Below are 21046 nucleotides of genomic sequence, written 5' to 3' on the forward strand. Positions count from 1 at the left end.
AAGAAGACAAGAAATGAGCACATCAATCACTTAAGTCTTATCTTCGAAGTCTTTTTTTGTGAGCACTTTTATATTAACTTTAAAAAGTGTACTTTCATGAGTACATCCATGGTCTTTTTAAGGTACATTGTCTCCTTGCAAGGTATAGAGGTAGATGCTATTAAGGTAAAAGCCATTGTTGATTAGCAGAAACTTACCACTATCTCTAGAGTTCGTAGTTTCCATGGCCTCGCCACATTTTATAGATTTTTTTATGTGGAACTTTACTAGCATCATGGCCCTAATCAACGATTGTATGAAACAAAGAAAGTTTTGATGGACAAATGCGGTAAAACAAGCATTTGATATGATCATATGTAAGATGATTGAAGCTTCAGTCTTGCACCTTCCAGACTTTAAAAAGGTATTTCAAGTAAGTTGTGATGCTTCTAACAACGATGTTGGTGTTTTTTAGTCAAGAGGGTTATCTAATAACCTTCTTCAGTGAAAAGCTCTCTAATGTAAAGCAATAGTACTCCATTCAAGACTTGGAGTTTTATGTCATTGTTCAGACTCTAAGACATTGACATCTCTATTTGATGGGCAAGGAATTTATATTATACTTCGATCATGAAGCACTCGAGCACTTTTTAACTCTCAGTAGACGATGAGTGCTCAATGTGTAAAGAGAGCTCATCTATTATGATTGACGTCAGTCACTATTCCGGAATTTAAAGAGATACGGTGTGAATATGTTGATTACACGGATTTTAAACATATTTATACAATCGTTCTTAGTTAAGAGCATGTGAGATACCCACATTTCAATATTCATGATGGATAGTTATTCCGGCAGACATAACTTTACTTATCCAATACGTTCATTCGTGAGAAGGTTATGAGGGAGTTACATACTAATGGGTGTAGTGGTCATTTAAGTCGTGATAAGACTCTAGCTCTCATTAGAGATAGATACTTTTGGCCTTGTATAAATTCAAATGTTACAAAGATCTCCAATTATGCAGGGTTTTTTAGCTTGCTAAGCGTTAGAAGAAAAAAAAAAAAAAAACATTAGATTGTATCAATCACTACCAAGCCCACATACTCTGTAGGAAAATTAGTATGGCCTTTGTCCCGGGTTTGCCAAAGATTGCTTGAAAAGTTGATTCAATATTTGTAGTAGTTAACTGATCTTCAAAGAAGACTCATTTCATACCATGCTCAAGATTGTCCAATTATTTTTCAAGAGGTTGTTCATCTTCATGGGCTACCGAAGTCAATTGTGTCAAATCATGATATTAAGTTCATAAGTTAATTTTGAAAAACTCTTTGGACATCAATGAAAACTAAGCTTCAGTTCTCTAGTGCCTACTACCCTCAAACTGATGGTTAAACAGAAGTGGTCAACTTTATCTTGAGCACATTATTATGGTGCCTTGTCTACGATAATATAAGTTCATGAGACCTACTAATAACCATACATGGATTTGCTTATAATTACTAGTCAACAAGTCCACAGGGATGTCACCTTTTGAAGTAGTAATTGATATATGACCGTATCTTCTAGTCAATTTGGTTCCTCTACTTGTAGAGTTAAAACCAAGCACAGGAGCTAATGACTTCATCCAGCATACGCAGTAAGTGCATGACGAAATTCGATGTAATATCACTGTAAGTAATGAAAGTTATAAGCAACATGCAGTTATAGGACATCACTTTATTGAATATATAGAAGGTGACATGGTTATGACCCATATTCTTCTTGAACAGATTCCTCCTGGTACCTCGAAGAAGCTTCATCCTCATAATGTGGAATAGTTCAAAATAATAAGAAGATTACTGTCAATATTTATGTTTTAGATCTCCAACCAAATTTACCTATCAATTCTACTTTTAATGTAGAAGATCTTTCCATTTATCACGAGCACTATTGTAACACCCCGACTTTTCAGGACTCAAGTATATGACTCATTTCCTAAAAATTCAAGTGTTAACCTTAAAGGATGGTCAAATTTGAGTATATATTTTTTCAACTATCAGAGTAAGTAGATGAGCGTAGAATGGACAAGTAAGCATAAAGAAAAATTTTCAATTATATTTAAAATATACAAGAAGTTGCCCATAATGACTTATACAAACTAATATCTCAATGTTAACGATTACAAGATTAACATACATGAAAAATATAAAAGAAAATATATAAAAGAAAGCCGCAAGATCGCGCAGCTTCCTTGACAAGTACAACCATGCATCCTTGACCATCATAATGGCTCATCATTAGTCTGAACCTGCATATCACTTAAGCCACCTATACTACCTGTGCGGTTGTATATTTGATGGATGAGTGGCCAACTCATTGTGAATTCCCCTCAAGATTACACACCGCCACAACATAGTTATAAAACAAAGCATACCAAACAATACATGATGCAGGTCTTTTTATGTGCATGGATGTGTGAATGCAATCATTGCTCCGGGGATGCTCATCCGTGTGGACAGTGGGTTCTTCACCCATGCAATCATCGACCTGGGAAAAGCATCCAGTCGGAGATCATCGACTCAGGAAAAGCATTCAGTCGGACAAATACGTACATTACGTATGATAGCAATAAATGTTGGTATGTGCCGTGTATGTATGACTAGCTAACCCGTTATTAGTCCAATTACAACCAGCCATTTTAAATAAGCTCAAAGGTCACTACAGAGGCTCGTCACCAGCACAGGCCGACAGCTCGAGCATTGGTCCCATACCACCATCCCCGACTCATGAGGCTACCACCTTAGGATGTTTAATGAAAACACGTCAACTAGTGGCCAATCGTATTAAGTATATGGGGCTTACCATCACATAGTTGCACAATATAAAACGTCGAACCCATATAGGGCAAATACCAAAACAAAGTCGTATAGGGTAATACAAAACATACTGCATAGGGCAAATATCAAAATAAGCCATATAGGGCAAGTATCAAGACCATGCGACACAAGACCATCCTTAAAACCATTGGACACAACAACCCCTGGATGGTAGGCCCACATCAATGTTCAAATTACTCCACCATTCAATAACCACTAAGTCGAAGGTCCATTATAACCACAATTAATCGAGTTACATCCCAAGTATGGATGTACATTGATAAGTGGGGGTTTTCCACTGATGTACCAGTTTAAATTTCATAAACAATCCACAAGTAATCCACAAACATAAGAAGATATGCAGGATATATATATTAAGCATGTAACCTAGCAATTCAATTCCAACAAATACACATGTGATTATAAGATGGAGATATCAATTATCAATTTAAATTAAAATAAAACTATACTTAAGCTAATGGAAAAATGGAAAGCTCAGGGGGAAGAATCATCACCTTATACTTTGAATCGCTAACTGACGTTACTAGGAAGCGCGTGCATCCTCAGAGTCGAGTCTTACCGTGGATTGTGAAGTTGTACATGAGATTAATGTTCAACCAAGTGTCTATGGTCAAGATTCATACAACCTAGGGTTTGGATTACTTTTAGGGTTTTAGTATAAAATTAGAGCTTCATCCTAGAGTTAATTAGTTATAAGCTTTAGATTCTAGGATTTGAATCCTAGATTACTATTATTATTATTATTATTATTATTATTATTATTATTATTGTGCAATTGGTCAAATAATATTCCTGATGGGAGTATTAATCCATCGATATGAATAATGGTGGTTCATAAGTTCATATTTAGATATACCGGCATTATCTATTATTCTTATAACGACTAATGATCCCTTAAATAATGCAAGTAATTAAAAAAATTAACTAATAATGACTAATTCTAATAATCATATTAACAAGAGTTATGCCAACCCTATAAGGAAAATGATAATGATTTCTAATGATAATAGTCATAACTACCCACAATGAATCTAGTCATGATAATAGATACAATCGTCTACCATGAGTAAGGCTATTTAGGCCTGCATTAGAGTGACCAGGCCCACCAGATTCTTGCCCAACAAGTGGCCCAGATTGGGCCCAAAATTATCCCTAAGGGCCGAATCGGGCCTTGCTTTGGCCCAGTTGTTGGGTCCAATTTGAGCCCAAAAATGGGGTTGGGCTGGCCTTCCTTAGCCCAGCAACTAACCGCACCAGCCCATGAGTTGGGCTGGGCTGTCCCGGCCCAACAATACCCCACAATTAGAAGTGCGCCTAACATTATGTTTGCAAGGAGGCTGGGCCCAACTGTAAGGCTTCAAAGGGCTTGCACATCACCAGGGCCGACCCACCTTGTGCTTTCAAGGGTCTCAGCGCGGCCCACCTGCGTCATGCAGGGTGCGGCCCACTGATCCCCTGGCTCAAGCGAGGCCCAGTGACACATGTAACGTGGCCCATCGAGATTCGCTTCCAGCGGGCCCATTGTGATTCACGGTGGTGCGGTGTGGCCCACTGTGGTTTCAATGGCCTGGGTTTGGGCTGATTTCAGCCCGTTTCTGGGACTGATCTCGGCCCATTTCCAGGGCTGACTCTCAGCCCAGCATATGGCCCAAGTGAAAGACGGTTTCAGTCCATTTCACAGCCTAACTGAGGCTCGACTGAGGGTCGTTTTCGGCCCTGGTCATGGCCCAAACCCAGCAAGAGAAATCAAAGGGACCGCAGATAGTGGCCTCAAGAACCTTATGACATTCCGCCGAAGGCCACTGAGGCCGAGGATTACCTGAAGTGTTGAAGGAACGATCAATGCTCCCTGGATTCCACGCCTGATTTGCTTCACAGCACTGCTGCATCGACCGGCCAGGATTATGGGGATGGTGGGTGCAACAAATGTATGTGACCCACCACCAATCACTCCTTCTTTCTCTCACAGAGTCCCTGACTCTGATCGACTCGAACAGACCGGGCCGACTCGGTGGAGTGCGGTGGTGCGGCACTAGCTGCCCGTCCTGCTCTCTTTCCTCTCCTATTTTCTCTCTCCTTTCCTGAATTTCTGGTGCAGATCCCAAAGAAAACGCCTAGCTTGTATAGCCACGGAGTCTGCTCGAACCCTACATCCAACGGTCGAGATAACCGACGGAGTACATACCTCCACTTCCTTTCCTCGATTGCAAGGGGGGAATCCGACTCGAGGGATGGATTTTACACACCGAGGCCCACCGGAAAAACAACTCAAATCTTAAAGAGAGGCCCATGCCATGATGGTGGGTCCTTCCGTTTGACGGGGAAGATGACGTCGCCTTTAATGGCGATTTTCCGTCTTGGACCTATCACGGTGATCCGCATGGTTTGGCCGGGCCTGATGGGCCCCATGATCAGTGTGGGGTCCACTTTTTATTTATCTTTCGTTCGAGCGCAATATCTCACGAGTTAATCCACCGCGGTTCTTTTCTCGTGCGGACTGACGAAGATTTCGGGAAGCCGTTGCTGCCCTAATGCGGGCGGTCGGGATGGCTTCCAAGGATTGAGCGGAAGGCTCGGATCACGCCAGAGACGCCTTCCCAAAGCGGAAGTGTTTCCCTTTGCTTTCCTTGGTGCAGGCGGTTGCCTGCCCCTTTTTAGCAACTGGAGAACGGCGCGGATAGACGCCTAGACGGACGGCTGAGATGTAAGGAATGGTACGAACGCGGATCGCCAACGTGGCAGCCACCTAGCTTCCCTCGTTTGAAAGGGTATCGATACACGCCACCGCCCATCGGCCACTCCTGCGCCCTTGCTTGAGTATATGGGGCCATTCTGACAAACAGTACTAGTCGGATCCATCATCCGGTCGTGATGAACGGATCGGATCATGATGATGGGCCTCAACTCGGGTAAATCGGGGTCGTCCGATTTGAATTCGAGTTGGCGGGAACGTCGAGCGAGAGAGAAATCTCTCTTTTGCAAACTCTTTCGGGTCAATGCAGCTTTGACCGGGTTTTGCTGCCCGGTGCAACGCGAGTGTACACCTTGTGGTGCACACACGAAACGACTGTGGGGCCCACAGAGATGTTTTTAAGAAATCCACTTCGTCCATGATCCTCTGTGGGCCCATCTGGTTCGTCATCCCGGAGATGAGGAAAATCCAAAGCTTAGGTGGGCCTTACCAAGTGATTCTCAGTTTTAATTATGGTTTGTTGCTGATCTGCTGATCGAATCATCTTGAATTTGAATATTAATGGTTAAGATAATCTTAGGGACCATTTAGTTGAGAATCAGTGGCTGAGTTAGGGAATAGATGACCTAGTATGTGTTTAGAGTAACTAGTTCTTTAATCAATCCTAAAACATGTACTTAAGCAAACTAATCCAATATTTTAATCAATCTAAGACATGTATTTGAGTTAGCCTATTAGGTATTCTAATTGGTTCTAAGGCGTTGGTTTAAGTCAACTATCAAATATTCTAACCCATTCCAAGACATTTATTAACTAATCAAGTATCCTAATTATTCCTAAAGCATTTGTTACATGAAATAATCAAGTATTCTAACTAACTCTAGAAATTTGTCCAACTAACCAATTCCAAGACATTTGTTTAAGTAACTAACCAAGTATTCTAACTGATCAAGCATTAAAATAAATTCCGAGACGTGTTTAAGAGAGCTAATCAGACGATCTAATCACTTTTAAGATATGAATTCAAGTAAGCTATCGAATAACTAACCCTTTAAGGGTCATCGTTCGTAAAAGCTATCCTTAGTTTATTTGTGAATTGGTATCCTAAAAATAAGTATCTCTAGTGATATGGTGATCCATCTTGGAAATTGACGAATGGGTAAATTGATGTACAGATGGGGATTGTTTTCAAAAGGTTGGATTTAGGCTAGAATGAACGTAAGAGTTTATTTAAGCAAGGCTTGTATTTACATTAAATTGGATCACATGGTAACACTCAAGTACTGGAAAGTCCGGGGTGTTACAACTATGCTGTTAGGTAAGGACAACCTCTCTCCAATGTTACATTGATCATAATTACAAACTTTCACTGCTTGAATTTACCTATCAATTTACGTTAGAACAAACCATCACACTTTTAATTTTTTTCCATGTATATACATGATCGTTAATGTTCTCGACAACCAGATTGTCTTCACGCACCAAAGTGGTTATCAGAAGTTTCTTGTTTGTTGCTAAGGACAATCTCTCTCCAATATTACATTAATCATAATTACAAACTTCCACTACTTGAATTTTGACTTCTATGAGCAATACTAAGCCATTAACTAATTGGAGTTAAGTTCTTTCAAACCAAATAGAACTTAGGCCCAAGTATAGGCTCATTAAGCGCAACCTTAAGCCCAATAGTTGGCCCATCAATAAGAAGGCTTAAGTAGCTAGTCTATTTGGACAACTAGCTAGCAAAATCAATTAGCTAACTATACAAAAATCCTTAAGTCAAATATTCTTAAATGCATTATTTTCCTTTTTTATTTCATGTTCATGTTTGTAATAAGTCATTGGTTATCAATGACATTATGAGTCTTCTTTATATATACATCTCAAGCTTATATAAGGGCCTAGTAATATGAAGGAACATTGGAATTGAATCAAATTTCTAGAATTATTCTCTTCTATTTGTTTAAGTTCCCATGCTTAGATTGAAGGTGTCTATGTTTGGGTGGATCTTTTTTTACCAACTAGCTACACAAAAAACAAATATTACCTACCCTTACTTCGCAGGACTTAACCCTTGTCTTATCAAATAAAACAAAAGGAGAATGGAGGGAGGGGAGAAGGATTACAAAATTGAAGTAAAAGTGAGTGTTGTTGCTAGTGATCATGGGATGTGTGGAATGGAACGCAGATCAATTTGAGATGTGAGAAGGAAAATGGGAGACTAGAAATCCTTTTCTACAAAAATAGATATTCTAATTTCTCCAATTCTAACTATACTCTTGTCTTTTAGTGGCTTCTTTAATAGTTGTCTCATAAGTTGGGTAGAACCTCCATGCAATCAAAAATCTCCAACCACTTTGGGACCTCGGGCAGGCACTATACGTGCACTCGACACACCCAAAACTCTTTAAAAAAAAAAAAAAAAAAAAAAAAACTCTTGCAAATAGATCCACTTATCAGCTTTGCTTTTTTCTTTGCATCAGTTGCCACATTTGGGATTTTCAAGGTTTTGAGAGATAGGATGTACGGCCTCATTTTGCTCTTTAGTGCAGGTTGATCAAATCTGGTAATTGTCTCCAGGAGGTGTCGGGGATCTTTTTTACTTAATCAATTCATATTTTCTTATCGTTGGAGTCTAGGAAATGTGGCCTTGATCAAGGCTATGCACAGTCAATGCCTTTGGATAACTTGGATGATCAACTGTTATTTGATTTCAATCAGTTGCAGGTCTGCATTCCGATCCATTGATCATTTTCGGGTCGGGCCAAGGACCTTTCCTATAGATCTTCATATATCCTCAAGACCATTTGGCTCTGCTGGAGGATATTTTATCGAAGCATAACACATTTTGAATTTCCAAAAAGTCCAGGTTGTTTCATCAAGATTGGATAGGTCGAGCATTTAATCTGTCAATCTGGTTCATCAAATGTTTTCGTGATTGGCCAAAAGTGCAATCTGTCCAAGACGTATGGTTTTTTCAATGGTTCTTAGCTCCCCTGGAGATGTTTTTATCGAAGCTTGGCCAAAATTCTAAGAGTAATTTATTCTCATTTCAGGTGGAGTGTCCACACTAGCATACCTCAACATTTCACACCCTTATATCGGGAGGTCTATTGCTACTACTTCCCCAATGCATGATCCCACTTCCACCATAATTTAATGGATCCAGAATGATAATGGCAACTCCCATAGCTAATATCACTCCTCTTTCTATCCAAAGAGAGACCATTCCTCCTATCTCACCACCCCTCATATAGTGTCAACTTTGAATAGGCTACAAGCCATCATAAATCTTTCAATATCCATTGGTGGACTAATTGAAACCCATGTCACCGAATCACTGAGAAGCTTTAAAACTCTGTCATCCTTCTCTACCCTTACAATTCTTCAACATCCAATCTCCAACCTCATTCACCAATGCTCCAGATCCGATTAAAGCAATGAAACTCCTTCGGAAAGAGTTCCAAGCCTGTTTGATCACTTTCGGTGGATCTTGACTTCCAACACTCCTTTCACTACCTTATTCCACACCCATCTCTTTTGCTACATCTGAGATGATTCACTTTTCTCCCCTTTTCTAGCCAACCTTTTGAAATCGCGATTCGGTATCTCAATGATACTTCTTTGAACAATTTTCTCCTCTCCCAATTCTTCCTCTCCTCTCCATTCTCTTTCATCTGTAACCTATTTGTAAATAAGCTTGCTCTAATCTCTCTTCTTATCTTGTGGTCTTCATTGATTTGTAATTGACCTCTACAGGACCATATCTTGCCTTATTTAACTTGAAGATTTTTTCATCTAAAATGTGCCCTATGTAAGTTGTTCACTACAGCTACTAGATCATCCAATTCTTTCATTCGAACAAAAGAAAATTCATAAATTTTAGTCGAGCCTCCCACTTTTGGTATAATCGTAACCTTTCCGTGTTCCCCAAATAGTCTCCAAAGATGGGGTTCAAATCAATCCTTTAAAAAGTTCAGTACAAAAGCTGTCAGTATTTCCTTTATGATTGGCTCTTCCATGCCTTATAGTTCATGCATGTCCCCTTTCTCCTTTGAGTGACTAGAGCCCATTTCTCGTCCAGTTCTCCATCAGTACGAATTCCCTTCCTACCCTCTTCTCCCTTTTTGTTGAACTCCACCTCTCTGTCTCTCTGTTGATCTTCGGTTAGTCTCCAACTGTCACCTAGACTACCTGCCCATCTGAGATGAGTGCAAACAAATTCTCAAGCTTCCATTGGCGGCTTAATTTTTATTTTATTTTTTTATTTTTTTATTTTTTTTATAGCTAAAATTCAATTAGTGAAATCAAACATTTAGTGAGTTGTTTGCAAGTTGCCCAGTCAAACATCAACCATCCAATTGATCAATTTGGACTGTTCATCGTGTCCAATGCACATTCAGTGGATACTCATTGGACTATTATAATATTATAATCAGTGGTGTTTTAATTAAAAGGCCAACATGTCCAACTAAATATTTAAACCATCTATTTATTATGACCATCGCGTATTTCTTATGATCCCTAAAAAACTTCTATCACACGATGCAAACATCCACCCATGGTCCCAAAAAGATAGAAAGCTAAGTATGAAAGAGAACCACAAGTTATGAATGAACATGATGGTATGAATGTGATTTGTCATGGTGGCCCATGAACTGTGAATCAAACTTAATGGATAGCCTGGATTAATTAATTGTATTACATGCATTAGATACTCCAAATGTTCAACTAAAAGCATTACAACTACCATGCTCTTAGTGCATTGAATAAGAAAAAATACATCCAAGCTCTAACTAAATCAAAGAGACAAAGTAAAAATCAAATGTTCGATTGGCCATTGGGCGGTCTGCATTGGATAATCTAGATCAACTTAGAGCATTATACCTTATTGGACTCCGAGTGCATTGGATGAACAAAGAGACATCCAAGCCTTAGACTAAATCAAAGAGAAAATAACACCAAAAATGCAAAATGTGTAAAGAAAAAAAAAATCCCTCTTCCTCTTCTTCTTCTTCGCAATAAGTGTTATGAGCTTATTGGTTGCAGGTTTAATTGTGGAAACAAAGAGAAAAGGATAAGAGAAGGGAAGGAAGAGGAAGAAAAACAGGGGTTTGGTTAGAGAGGAGAGTAAAGAGGAGATGAGGAAGGAAATCATATTTTTCATTGATCCCTTATTACTATCATGTAGACTTATAGGCTTCATTCCAAGATCTATAATCCGCTCAAATTACGTAAAACAGAAAACCAAAAAAAAAAAAAAAAGGAGCTGATCAAAACAGAAAAATAAATTGCACTTATTTTAGTAGCCGTTCCCTTTGTAATTCTGTGATATCCTATCATCCCAACTCCCATAAGAACAACATTGGCCTCAAGGTTGGAAATTTAGAAATTGTGTAGAGAGCTCCGGCCACAATTCCCATGTGGCATCTTCGATTGCCACTCCAACCCACTTGACCAAGACTTCTGTCACAGCTGCATTTCATTTTTTATTATCATGCAGCAGTCCAAAATTAATTCTGGCTCAGCTTGAATAATACCGTCATTAGTTAAATATATAAGATCATGAACTTGGATATTTCTAGCGTTGAGCTTCTTCTTGAGTAACGTAACGTGAAAGACAAGATGTATCTTGGAGCTGGGTGGTAAATCTAGTTTATATGCCAACGATCCAATCTTCTCAATGATCTTGTAAGGTCCGCAAAAATGTGGATAAATCTTTAAGGATGCCCGACCATGAAGTGAGAGCTATTGGTATGGTTGGAGCCGAAGAAATAAATAATAGATCACCAACCGCAAAGTGTCGCTCTGCGCGGTGTTTATTGGTATTTTGCATCATGTGGTGTTGGGCTACAACCAAGTTATCCTTCAATAGTTGAAGAAATCGTTCGCGACCCCTCAAGAGTTGATCAACCTGGTAAACGGTCGTGGTACTTGCCATGTAGGCGGAGACCATTGGTGGCGGCTGCCCATAAACAACCTCATATGGTGTCATATGTGTTGATGTGTGGAAGGAGGTGTTATAAAACCACCTTGCCCAAGGAAGCCAACGAGACCAATGCTGGGGTTGGAGGCCCATGAAACATCATAGATAATTTTCAAGGCATTGATTAACAACTTCCATTTGCACATCGGTTTGGGGGTGGTGGAAGGAACTCATATGGTGTTCCAGTCCTTGTAATTTAAAAAACTCCCCCCAAAAATGGCTGGTGAAGGTTGGATCACGGTCACTCACCATAGACTTTGGCATACCATGGAGCTTGAACACATTGTCAATATAAACTTGGGCAACTTGGGTAGCCTTGTAAGGGTGAGCAAGAGCCATAAAATGAGGTGCTTTGGAAAGTCGGTCCATGACAACCATGATGCACGTTTTACCATGGGAACGTGGTAAGCCATCGATAAAATCTATGGAGATGTCCATCCACAAGGACTCAGGAATAGGAAGAAGTTGTAATAAACCGGTGGAGAGACCGTTCAGCCTTGGTGCCTGGCATACTTCACATTCTGCTATAAAACGTCGAAGCATTTTCTGAAGGAATTTCCAATAAAAAGAAGTTAAAAGAAGTCGATTTATGTTTGGCCATCTTAAGATACCCGAAGTGGCCTACGGTCGGGGATGAATGGAGGTGGTGCATGATTTCGAAGTAGAGAGATGATAAGGTGAAAGGACAATACGATTTTTTATAACGTAACACACCATCGGCCCAAGTATAGTGACGATGGAAAGAAGGAGCATGCTGCAAATCTGTGATGATTTTTGTGAGTTTAAGCGTCACTAGCTAAGAAGCTTCATATCGTCTAACCAAGTGGAAGTAGGTATAAAAATGGCATGCAACATCATTTCTTCCGGCAAACAGGACAATGCATCGGCCGCCAAGTTATCCCTCCCTTTGCGCTATTCAATATTGAAATCATAACACGAGATTGGAGAGCCATTTTTGTTGAATTGAGGTAGTTAAGGGCTGCTCTAGCATGTGTTTAATGTTGTGATGATCAGGGATAATAGTGAATGAGTGGCCGAGCAAATAAGGGTTCAATTTGAAGCTCTAGGACTGGGGCTGTTGACATGACTGTCCTGAGGGACATAGGCATTACTTGCCTCCTCATTCCATACGAATGAGCCCTTGAGTAACTTCGTGAGTGGTGCACTAAGAGTGTCATAATGTCGTATAAACTTGTGATAGTACCTGGTAAGGCCTAAGAAGCCTCACAAGGCTTTTAACGTTTTTGGGACCAACCAACCCAACATGCATAAAAAAATTTCAGTATCGGCAGATACCCCATGGGGAGAAATAATGTCCTAAATATCTTGTGATGCAAAGGAGCATTTTTGGAGCTTGACAAACAAGTGGTTAGCACGTAATATATGAAAAACCATATCCAAATGGGTCCAACGTTGTGTGAGGGAGCAACTATAAATGAGAATGTCGTAAAAAAAACCAAGATGAATCTTCGCAAGTATGGTTGAAAGAGTGAATTCATTAAGCTTTGGAATGGTGAGGGAGCATTAGTAAGCCTAAACGACATGACCAAAAACTCGTAATGCCCCTCATGAGTTCAAAGGCAATTTCATGAATATCGACTTCATGTACTCAAAGTTGATGGTATACGGAACGAAGATCTAATTTAGTAAAGAAAATAGACCCATGTAACTCATCAAGAAGTTCAACAAAAATAAGGATGGGAAACTTATCTCTTATGGTGATTGCGTTGAGTGATCAGTAATCGACACACATTCTCCATGATCCATTGGACTTGTGCACTAATAAAACTAGGTAAGAGAAAGAGCTCGTGCTAGGGCGGATAAATCCGAACATGGACAACACTTTAACCATACTTTCGATTGCATCTTTTTTGGATGTGAGGGTACCGGTATGGTCACCAGTTTGGGGGGTTCATGCCATGTACTAACAGAATCCGATGGTCATGAGAACATTCTGGCGATAAGGAAGGTACGGCAAACACATCAGCATGTGTCTAACAATTTTTGCAATGCGAGAGCGGGTTGATGGGACGGGGTGCCACTCAGATTTGTCACTTGCATGTGTAAGATGACGCTATGATCACCTCAACGGAATGCCATGCTAGTGCATTAGAGGCCAATGATGATGGGGACTTGGTGGCACCTTCATTTACATGGCCACTCACCTCCATAAACTTCAATGACATTGAAGGGTGTTGCATTCCGAGTCAAACCACCAACTTGCTGCACTAGATGTTTGCTCCCTGAGTCCACTAGAATCGAGATCGAACGACCTTTGAGAAGTCCACGTACACAAATGGTTTGTGGCATAGTGGCACCGCCCAATGCATGGACTGAAATCTCAGGACGGTCTTCCACCTCGTCCAATGGATGATCGTCATCATCAGGTTCATTATAGTCACCATTACCTTCCTACCACTCACCTCCATGAAGAAGAGTTGTTTTGTTTTGTATTGGTGGTTGTGCTGAAATGAAAGCAAATGCCCATGATATGCCTTCCTACCATTTTCGCCAGTGATAAACAATGAATAGGAATTATTGTAGAAGTGGTCTTGGAGCCAGACAGGGGTGCAACTATTGAAGAATATAGTGTGGTTGTGAAATGGCCATTGGTTGCGTGTGGTTATCTGCAAGAAGACGACAACTTTTCCTTGACCCGTCGAGCCAACCTAATTGCTTGGTGAAGGCTCTCCGGAGTCAGAATCTTGACATTGCCTCGGATGTCGTCCCTCATTCCCCCCGACAAAACAATCTACCATAAAAGGGTTCTACTGGAACCTTAATGGGAAGATTTGCTAAGTATTCAAATTCGTCAAAGTACACATTCACTGAACCCTTTTGTTGTAACGGAGCCAATATTTCTCCCGGTTAGGTATACTCATTGGTGCCAAAAAGGGGCACATACAGCTGTACATAACTCATTCCAAATCCATGTGGAAATTATTCTTCTATCCAATGGTACCATTCTGTTGCCTTGCCTTCCAAGTGAAATGATGTGGGGCGATCTTCTCGTTCTCTAGCGTCTGATTGTAACTGAAGAATAATTGTGCTTGATACGTCCAACTCAGTGGATCTTCACTATTGAACTTGGGAAAGTCTACTTGAGTGTAGCATGTTTGTAACGTCATTGAAGAGCCTGAATGTCCTCCTGACGGATTTGGCAAAAGAGGACCTTGATGGGTTTGATCTTCCGATGATTGACTGGAGAAAACTCCAAGCAGTTTGTTCACACTGACTATCAAATCTATTGTATTGGGTGTTAGATCCGTTATGATTTTACCGGTGGTTATTTGCTGCATTTGAATCCGCTAGTTTGTGGTGTTTTGCTGCTCTGTCAGGGCCTCCAAACAGCTAACCAAGATGACATTTCTGTCTCGATTTTGGCTATTGCTTCTTGGTTCTGTGCAGTGGCCATTATGAATCAATGTCTCTAATACCAAGTGTTATGAGCTTACTAGTTGCAGGTTTAATGGTGGAAACAAAGAGAAATGGAAGGAAGAGGAAGAAGAAGTGGGGTTCGATAGGAGAGGAAAGCAGAGAGAATGATGAAGGAAATCTAATTTTTCATTGATCCTTTATTACAATCACGTAGCCTTATAGGCTTCATTCCAAGATCCACAATTCACTCAAATTACCTAAGACAAAAAACAGAAAAAGAAACTTACCAAATCAGAAAAATAAATTGCACTTATCTTAGCCGTCATTCCAGAAAAATAAATTGCACTTATTTTAGCAATCATTCCCTATGCAATCCCATGGAATCCTATAAAAAAGCCAGATGCAAAAAAACAATAATAATAATAATAATAATAATAATTAATAAATAAATCATTTCCTTCTTCGAGGGATGGGTATGCCTTTTCTTTTCTTCTTCTTTTTTTTCTTTTCATTTTCCTCGGTAACTTCATGTTGGCAACCGGCTTCCATGGCCCGATTGAACAGTTCTTATTTCATTAGCAAATTGAATAAACGGAATTTGATGAGGAGACACAAAATTAGCTCTCTAGTTTCAAAGCCTAAAAACTCAAAACTGCAGTTGAGATAGACCATTATTCATTGGAGGAATGCTAGATACAGTGGGTGCACATTGATGAGTATCAAACCACAAGTATCCTACATGTAAGTGGCTCATTTGTGAGACTGTTCATCAGGTGGGCATGGTGAATGTTGCCTAAACCAAAACTAGGCCAATCCAGTTATTGGTGAACCGTTGCCCATGCCTTGAATAAGGACTCATTTTGTTTTAAGTGCAAACTCTTTTCCAGTTAGAAGATCTCTTCCACCAACCTTGAGGATGTTTTTTTGTTGCATATCACCACTTTCCCTTTGGTATTTTCCTAAGCAATTTTCCCGAAAGGAGTGCTCCTCTACTGATTTATATACAAGTTAGTTTTATTTATGTCTAAAACTTATTCATGTAGGTTTGAAAATTAATTATATTCCTATATCAATAATTGAAGTTTCTCTAGTATAAGCCAATTACAATTATCCAATAAAAGTGATTATTGAAAATCCCAGTAAATTGAATTCTTGGTTGGCATGATGAAGATAGTGCGACCAACCAAATTACATCCCTTAGGATGAACAACGAGAAGATGATTTTAACAAAATTTACATTCTTATCAGGAACCAACATTGTGAGGGAAACCTATATTTTTATTTTTATTTTTATTTGGGTCAAGGCTTCCAGGCCTCACCTCCTCACAAGCCCAAGGAGACTAGAACCCCAAGTCATGCCCGGAGAGTAGGCATCCATAACCAGCCCGCACTACTCAGGCCAGGGACAACCAAACATATACGTGGTTCTAAAACTCTTGATGTACCAAGTCAACTCAACTCGATGAGATTTCAAGCCAAGTCACAAAGAAACTCACTCATCTGGCTCGCTAACCTGATCGACTCCACACAGCTCATCATGAATCATACTAGGTCACTCATGTTTTTAATTATAGGCATGAACTCAAGATCTCAAGGAAAAGAGGAACTGACATCTACTAACACTATTCTATGCTGTTGTTTAACTTAGCCATTTATTGATATTCATAGTTTCTAAAAGTTACTCTAAATACTTCTTAATTTTAATCATTAAACTTTGGTCAAGTCCTGAGAATCGACCCAACCTGGCTGGATTCAAGCTTAGTCGAGTTCTTGAGTTCTTAAACTATTACATATAGTTTGTTTCAAGGAAATAATGAGCCAAAATATTAAAATCAGGGAAGGAAATTCCACAGGAAACAAAACAGGACCTGACTGTCTGATTTAGTGGACATTGCTGACAATTATTTGAAGGGTTGAGATGATTGAGTTGGTTAAAATATGAGACAGGATGACTAATTGATGAACATGTCCAGAAAGATTTCTTTACAGTTTTCTCATGGGTATACACTTTTTCCCCATTAAAATTATTAAAAGAATCATCAAATGGCTACCGGATTAAGTAAAAGAGCTGATGATGATGATGATAGAGGTGGTGGGGCAGAAACAGCTGTGGTGATGGTGATGTAACGGTAGTAATAGCAGCAATCCATGCAGTCAAAGTGATGGTCTCTGTTGAAACAATTCTCCAACATTTTGAAAACAAAAACATCTAATCTTTTGAAAATGAAAATTTATTAATTTATATATGAATGAATAATTCTTGAATTATTTATGAATTTCAACCAAATTTGCTAATGCGCACTTGTAAGTATACTGATTTGTATATCTTGTTTGTCAATCACATGAGTCCGTGTGTCATGTAGTCGGTTGAGCACTTGGAAGCTAAAGACCGAAGGCACAAGATGACACGAGCATCAAGGAGAAAATAACAAGTATATGAGGTGCTTTGATGACCCTAGCCTTTACCTAAAACAACCCTTAAACATCTAGATGATTCTATCCTTAATAGGAAAACCTTTTGTGATCATCTCTCAACCTTAGGAGCCTTAATTAAACATGATAAGATAGTCTAAAAGGTCCGAGCTGATAGAAATTTAAATTAACCAAACCAGCAATCTTGGTAGTGTGCTCGAGCAAAGCTCGATCCATTGAGTCGATCGACCGAACATGACAAAAAACCATCCAACAAACTCTGGCCTAAAATATGAATTAGTTTAAGTAATCGAGACACGATCTCACTCGATCAAAGAATCTTTGATTCCTCTCAAACGATCAAGCTCGATTGATCGTAGTGACTAAAACAGACTAGCGAGTTCATTGGACCATTTTCAACAAAGCTCGATCAATCAAAGGCCAAGCTCGATTGATCGAGCCTAACTATTGAAGATCTATGGGAGCTTTTTGTTGTAAATATTGCTTCGGATCTTTGGGCAAATTAGATGGTTTTTTGTGCAATTGAAGCTTAGGTGAATCCTCAATAATATCCTACACCCTTAGCTTCAAATTTCATGAGATTTATTTCATCTTCTTGAACTTTACCACTCTAATGAGTATTCTAACCTCAATATTGAAGATGGACCCAATCTCCACCATTTTCTAGAGATTAGACCCAACCTTATTAGTGTATCCTCTATAGGAGACCGTTCTAAGTGAATCCCCTAGGCATTAGAACTTTCTATTAGTTGGAGGAGATTCACCCAACTTCTTATCACCTTGGTCACCTCAAAGGAGTACTATATGCAAGGTGTTTGATCTTGAAGCTGAAGCCTTAGCAAAGCATCGATATCATGATTGAGGGAACAAATGGGAGCTGATTGAAGCACGAGAGAGCATCAATCAAGCAACCCAAGACGACACATCAACGGGGCTTAATCTAACAAGGTTGTCAATTGTCGAGTCTGTGTACACTCCTTCCTTGTGTAGGATTAAGTGTAAGAGTTTGAATTACCAAACTCAACTAAGTTCTTGTGTAGGACCTAAATCAATGTCCTTGTGTAGGCCACCGGATACAGGTGTGTAAGTGTTAGTATCTGAGGGAGCCTCTGGCGGGAATAAACATAGGTCATTGGATTAGGACTGATGTTGTTGGTTAGTCGATAAAAAACAAATCAAGTCTCCAATGTGAGCCTCCGGCAGTAGTGTAAGGTCCTTTTATATAGTTGTAAAAGTTAGAAGTGAACCTAATTTAAAACTTCCAATAGTGAAATTCGATACACTAATGGGTTAAGTGTGTCCTCAGGGAGTGGAGTAGGGAAACAGAACCACTATACATGTTTATGTTTGGGATTGTCTTTGAGCATTTGTTTAATTATGCTTATGAGATAAATTGATGAATTATATGTATGCATAATTAGATGAATGTTATGAATAGATAAGTAGCGGATCTTATATACACATATACACTATCGTATTTATAGATAGTTGCTTCATAGAAATATGATTTGTAGTATATGTGATTGGACTCACTAATGGCTTGGAAGCCTTAATTTTAAACTATTTTACATAGTTTAACTTGCATATTAGTTTAAGTTGAGCAATTGTGTTTAAATAGACATAAATTTCATTTAGTCCTAATCACCCCACAGAACATAGTCATCATTGATTAGCTCCGCCAAGCTTCTGCACGTAGTTGTCGTATCATATTCCTCACAATTTCAATTGGTATCTGAGAAGGTTCCTCCTAAAAGGCTTAACCACCAGGAGTGAGATCCGAATGAGCCTTAGAATGATGTTTTCCTATAGGGGAAAAGCTAAAGTTACCGAAGAACATAAACATATTTGTAAATCTATTATGGGTAAGCCTATTGGGGACAATAGATGATTTGAACTTGATAGTCATATGTTTGCCTCTACCCCTCCAGTAATCCAAAGGAAATTGTCTACTTTTGAAAGTAGACCAAGAACTTCTCATGTATGTCATGCTTGTGGAGATGTTGGACACCTTAAATTTGAATGTGTTATCTTAAAAATGGTACAATCCACCACAGTTGCAAACCATAGTGGTACATTCTTCATGAAGGTGTTGCTAACTCTAATTGCCCGACTTAATAAAAAGGCCAAGTCAATGTTAATCAAGGGAAAATGCTTATCAGGATGGGACTAACACAAATAAATCTCCTACCGATACCGAACATACATCTCCAATTAAGAAATCACCTATGGGAGATGCATTTAGGAATATCATTCCCCCTCTCGAAAATAATTCAAGTCCTAGGAAATTCACACTCAAGTGAGTTGTGAAGAGAGATGTGTAACCTTAGAAGGTCTATAAGGGGCTGAATTGTTAAATCAAAGGATCAAGCCTTATCTTTAAGCTCAATAATTAAATTTAAGGATTTCAGCCTCATTTATGAGCCTAATTGAAAATTTGAGGATTTCAGCCTCATGGTGAGCATATAGGAAAATATGAGGATTCTAGTCTCTTATGCTTAATAGTTAAATTTGAGGATTATAGCCTCATTTGTATTGATGGTTTAAGCTTTAAATTTGTTGAATTTTGATACCACATATTTTTAGCTTAGACTATCACTGATCATTCCTAATTTGATTGGTATATCTTTTGAATGACCATAATAAGCATGCTCTATATTTTAATGTTCATATGCACCATTTAATCCCATGTCAATATGTACCTTATTATTGGTAAATCTAGAACTTATAGAGTTATTATATGCTATGTTTTTATTGGTATATCTATTGGAATTAACTCTTTGTCAAATATTGACAAAAATGAAGTGAAAGTCAAGTCCTGCCAAAACAATGAATTCCGTTTTGCATGATTTGTTTGTTCTATTCAAACATTAATGAAGATGAGGGTAATTATGGGGGAGCCTTACAAATGTTACATGTCTCGAGTCCTATATTTAAATTTGTATATAATTGAACTCTTGGGCATGTAATATTTTGTGTTGTTTTGTTATGTTGTTGGTATAGACCATGACATTGTCTAGGTTATATTTTTGTCACGTAATTGATAAAAGGGAAGATTGCTAGCGCACTGATTTGTGTATCTTGTTTGTTAATTATGTGAGTCTGTGTGTCATGTATTCGGTTGAGCCCTTGGAAGCTAAAGACTGAAGACACAAGAGGATATGAACATCAATGAATAAAGAACATGTAAATGAGGTACCTTGTTGACCCTAGCCTTAATCCAAAACAACCCTTGAACCTCTAAATGATCCTATCCTTAATAAGAAAACCTTTTATGATTATCTCAAAGCATTATGAGCCTTAATTAAACATGATAATATAGACTAAGAGCTCCAAAGTTGTTGGAAATCTAAACTATCCAAACCAGCAATCTTAGTAGTATGCTCGAGTAAAGGTCAATCGATCAAGTCGATCTACTAAATATGGCAAAAAATATCTAACAATCTATGGCCTAAAATATAAATTAGTTCGGGCGCTTGAGACACGAGCTTGATTGATCGAGGAATCTTGGATTCCTCTTGAGCGATCGAGATAGATCAATCGAACGTAACCAAAACAGTCCAACGAGTTCACTAGACCATTTTCGACCAAGTTTGATTGATCGAAGACTAGGCTTGATTGATGGAGCCTATCCATTGGAGATCTGTTGAAGCTTTTTGTTATAATTATTGCTTCGAATCTTTGGAAAAATTAGAGAGTTTTGG

At 38.9% G+C, this 21046-nt stretch overlaps 1 protein-coding gene across 1 annotated transcript in view; it reads right to left on the reverse strand.

The window, feature by feature from the left end:
* Positions 1–2013: 2013 nt before the first annotated feature.
* The window catches only part of LOC131258407 (uncharacterized), a 40367-nt gene continuing 21334 nt past the window's right edge, over positions 2014–21046 (reverse strand). Inside the window, exon 8 of the mRNA XM_058259719.1 lies at positions 2014–2296. Within this exon, the coding sequence (XP_058115702.1) occupies positions 2241–2296 (56 nt within the window). The 3' untranslated portion in view covers positions 2014–2240. The remainder of the gene's footprint in view (positions 2297–21046) is intronic.

The sequence above is a fragment of the Magnolia sinica genome, chromosome 10 (genome assembly GCF_029962835.1).
Source record: "Magnolia sinica isolate HGM2019 chromosome 10, MsV1, whole genome shotgun sequence".
In the NCBI taxonomy this organism is placed as follows: domain Eukaryota; kingdom Viridiplantae; phylum Streptophyta; class Magnoliopsida; order Magnoliales; family Magnoliaceae; genus Magnolia; species Magnolia sinica.